Source organism: Fundulus heteroclitus, chromosome 8 (genome assembly GCF_011125445.2).
Source record: "Fundulus heteroclitus isolate FHET01 chromosome 8, MU-UCD_Fhet_4.1, whole genome shotgun sequence".
NCBI lineage: Eukaryota > Metazoa > Chordata > Actinopteri > Cyprinodontiformes > Fundulidae > Fundulus > Fundulus heteroclitus.
Window position 1 is genome coordinate 5,634,796 of NC_046368.1, and position 3,820 is coordinate 5,638,615.

General features: G+C 44.5%; 1 protein-coding gene across 1 annotated transcript; it reads right to left on the bottom strand.

Moving 5' to 3' along the window:
- Positions 1 to 1,688: 1,688 nt before the first annotated feature.
- Positions 1,689 to 3,085, bottom strand: LOC105918745 (nuclear factor 7, ovary-like). Its single transcript, XM_036139992.1, has one exon. The coding sequence runs from the start codon at positions 3,072 to 3,074 to the stop codon at positions 1,689 to 1,691; it is 1,386 nt and encodes a 461-aa protein (XP_035995885.1). The 5' UTR covers positions 3,075 to 3,085.
- Between the last annotated feature and the right edge of the window lie 735 nt (positions 3,086 to 3,820).

Here is a 3,820-nt window from a genome sequence, read left to right on the forward strand (position 1 = left end):
CATGTGTGCTGCTCATTTATCTACTCCCGTGGCGCATAGATTTACCAATGTCATATATCCTGGCTGTCCGTTACATGCTGCTTTTGCGACAATGACATCCCGTTATTTCGACATTGGGGTCTAATTAAATACATAAACGCTTGTCTTTGCAAGGGTTAATCGTGTGTTAAAAGTATTATTTGTTTAATTGTTCGAGTCGGCTTTCTGAGAAACTATTACGCGACCGAAGTGTCGGGAAACAGTCATGTCTAAATAGCGGACCCTTTTAGTCGGGCTCAGGTTCGGGCTCATTAATAGCTTAATTTGTCGGGCAGGGTCGGGTTAGGGCCTGATTGCCAGGGGTCTGGGCCGGGCCTGAAATTTTAGGCCCGTGCAGGCTTCTAAGTCTTTGTATTAGAAATCTATTTTGCTTTTCAATATAGTGGTTTAATTCTAATTTTACTAAACGGATTTTACCTAACTTTCCCTCTTCTTGAAAGGATTCTAGTAACTTAAGTTTTTCTTCTAATTCCTGAATCTTTTTGTTTTCTTTTTTCTTTTTATGAGATGAGAAAGAAATTATTTTACCTCTCACTCACTAGTGGACAGCCTCTTGTGCAAACCAAGACAAGAGGACTTTAATTGACCAGCTGCTAACTGCTCAGCCCGGTCACCCGTTCTCCAGGTGAAAATCACTCTGCCCCTCCTCCTCCCAGCAAGAGAGTCCGTATTTCAGCTGAAAACGTATTTTAATAAAATTTTGAATTTTAGTTTAATGTTAAAACCCTAGTTACCACTCTGTATTGCGAATGCTGTTTTAATTGCCTTAAAGATTAAATATAATTATTTCTACCGGCTTTTACTTATTACTACCTTTTAGGTTTACAGTTTTAAATTTAAAAATGTTGTGAGGTATTCTTTACATGGGGTATGAATTTTAAAAGATTGCAAGCATTTTTGAGCAATTGCGTTTGTTTTTTAAAAGAGCTGGAAAATAATCCCCTTACCGTCTCATGAAAGAAAAGGTTCGGATCTTCGCGCCGACGCCCAGAGACGCTCCGAGACCAGGAGCTCCTCCACATCCCTTGAAAATCCATTTTGGGTACCAGAGGCCGGATAACCTCTCCGGGCCGGCCAAAGCAGCTCCTGTCCTCGGACTCCCTCACTTGTCGGTTGGAGATCTTGTTCGTTGATGCCAAATGTTATGGGAATTGTAGATGGAATTCTAAAACAATAATAAGGTGACGAGTTCCCATCTTTACTAAATGAGGAGACGGTGGTGATATAGTTCCAGCACTTTTATTGAGAAACAGAGCAGAGATCACATAGATGGAAAGTAATTGCACCCCACGGTCCTGCTGCAGTCTCCATCTGCCCTGTCTATGCCTTTCTCGCTTTTCCGGCTTCCCCTAATACCGCACAGTGGCCATGGCTTGAGACATAACAAAGACAGTCTATCATAGACAATAATCATTCTACGCAGCCTTCAGCTTTGCACTCAGCAAACAGTGGATCTTATACACAGCCATCATGTCTGCAGGCCTCCCATGTCCGAGTGGTGTGAGGCCATAGTGACTTCAGAATAACATTTTTATAACAGTAACCCAAGAACTAACTTTAAATTCAAAGTAATTCAGAATAAAAAGCTCTAAGATTCAATAAGATCAACAAGGTTTCATCTGGACTTTGTGTTCTTCTTGCGGAAAACATCAGAGCTGCTGTTTGCTGACTGAGATCTTCATCGGTAGGATTTTTACTTTATCCAGAGTGAAGAAGAATGGAAACATCTTGTCAGTGAAGGTGTGTGTGAAGGTGTGTATGTGTGTGTTAGTGTCCAGATCAGAGAAAGACAGCTTTCCTCTGTCCCAGTCCAGATTCACTCTGATCCTCTGCAACTTCTTTTGGACTGAGAGAACCTTGAGAGAAGATGGAGGAGACTCTGTGAAGAATTTATCCCCAGAAAACAGTAGAAACAACCATCCAGACTTTAGGTCTCCCTTCCTCTGGGCAGACTCTGCAAACACACCAAGCGTCCAGCGTTTACTGTCTCCAACATCAACATCCCAGCTGTGGTTCCCTGAGTTGAAGCCTTCAGAACTAAGGACAGAACACCATGAGCCAAACCTCTCTGGATTATCAGGAAGATGCTGTCTCTCTCCTTTAGTCCCACTGGTCAGATCTTCAGACAGCATGAGTTCTGGATGAGCAGTGTTTGGGTCCAGGATGAGAGGAGTGTAGGAGACCATGTTCTCCATGTTGCTCCAGATGTTGAAGGCCAGGTTGCCCAGATGTTTGGCCTGGTCTATCAGAGCTCCTGAGGGCAGCTGTGGATCCTCCAGCAGGGGGCAGCGCTGGACTCTTTCCACTGCAGCCTTGTAGTTGTGCAGGAATGAGACGTCTTCAGCTCTCAGCTCCTCCTCTGTGGCTCTGACTGTGTCTGAAAGAGCTGCTATCTCTCTGCTCAGAGCCTCCATCTTCTCCTTCATCATCCCACTCTTCTGCTCCTCTTCTTCCCTCAGTGCAGCCAGCCTGGCCTCCTCTTCCTCTGCTAGAAACTGATGAAGCTTCTTAAACTGCTCCTTAATCAGCCTCTCTGTGTGTCGTGCCTGGACCTTCATGTGTTCTGCTGTCTGATTAAACTTCTTTAAAACTTTCTTCCTGAGCTCCAGGTTCTTCTTTAAAGGTTCCAGAGTTTCCTGAAGGTTCTTCTTGTGTTGCTGAGCAGCTTCATCCATGGGTCTGAATCTGTGGTTGGTGTGTTTCTCTGAATCTCTGCAGACGACACACACTGGCTGCTGATGGTCCAGACAGAAGAGTTTGAGTTTCTCAGAGTGCAGACTGCAGAGATCCTCAGAAGCTCTCTGGTCTCTCTGCTGTAGGAAGGTCTCACACAGGTTCTTCAGAGCCAGGTTACAGGGTGGATCTTTGGTGAAGGACATTGTCTTACAAACTGGACACTCTTGTGCTGGTTTCTCTCTCCACCAGTTCTTCAGACACTCCTTACAGAAGCTGTGGCTACATGACAGAACAACCGGATCCTTAAAGACGTCCTGACAGACCGGACAGCAGAGATCCTCCTCTAATCTGGAAGCCATTTTGTCTCTGAGTGAAGCTGAAAACACAGCAGACAGATCGTTAAACCAGGAAGTCAGTTTCCCTCTGGCAGAAACTTTCTTCTCTTATTTTGATTTTCTTGTCTTTCCACCTGCAGCAGTCTGTGTTTCAGCGTCTCGGTCCCTCAGCTCTCTCTGTTCTCCTCGTTCAGTGTTAGCTGATGAAGGTGACGATGAAGGTGATCCTCACGGTGGATTCTCTATTAATCTCTGACACTTTCTGAACTGTTTCCTGTTTTTTTAAAGGGTTCCTGTTGTGATCAGTCTGCAGACAGATATGTGGCGCCCTCTAGAGGACGTTCAGTTCATCTGCTGTTTCAAAAAAATAAATAAAGTTTAGCTTTTTCTATTAGGCCTACTTGAATTTGAGCGAAAATATTATTTTTTCCTGTCCTAAAGTTCTTGTAGGGTCTCCACTTACTAGAACATTCAGATACTCACATTTCATGCTCTGTGTTCTTGTTTCCTCTTGTTCTGTCAAATTCAGACTCTGTGGAGGTGAAGGTGGTGTTTGGTTTTGAGGGAAACTCCTCGTTCCTGGAGTGCAAGCTGAGCTCATCTGGACGGTGCAGCTGTCAGAGAGCCAGCAGGAAACTGTCAGACAGGTGTGTAGTGCAGTCCAACACCTCAGATCTGACCTTTAACTCCCGTTTACCTGCTTCCACCAAGGCTTTCTCCATGACACTAGATCTGGTTAAATTAACCTCCTTTCCTGAAGATGATGTCCT

Coding starts and splice junctions, on each gene's coding strand:
- LOC105918745 (XM_036139992.1), bottom strand. CDS start 3,074: ATGGCTTCCAGATTAGAGGAGGATCTCTGCTGTCCGGTCTGTCAGGAC.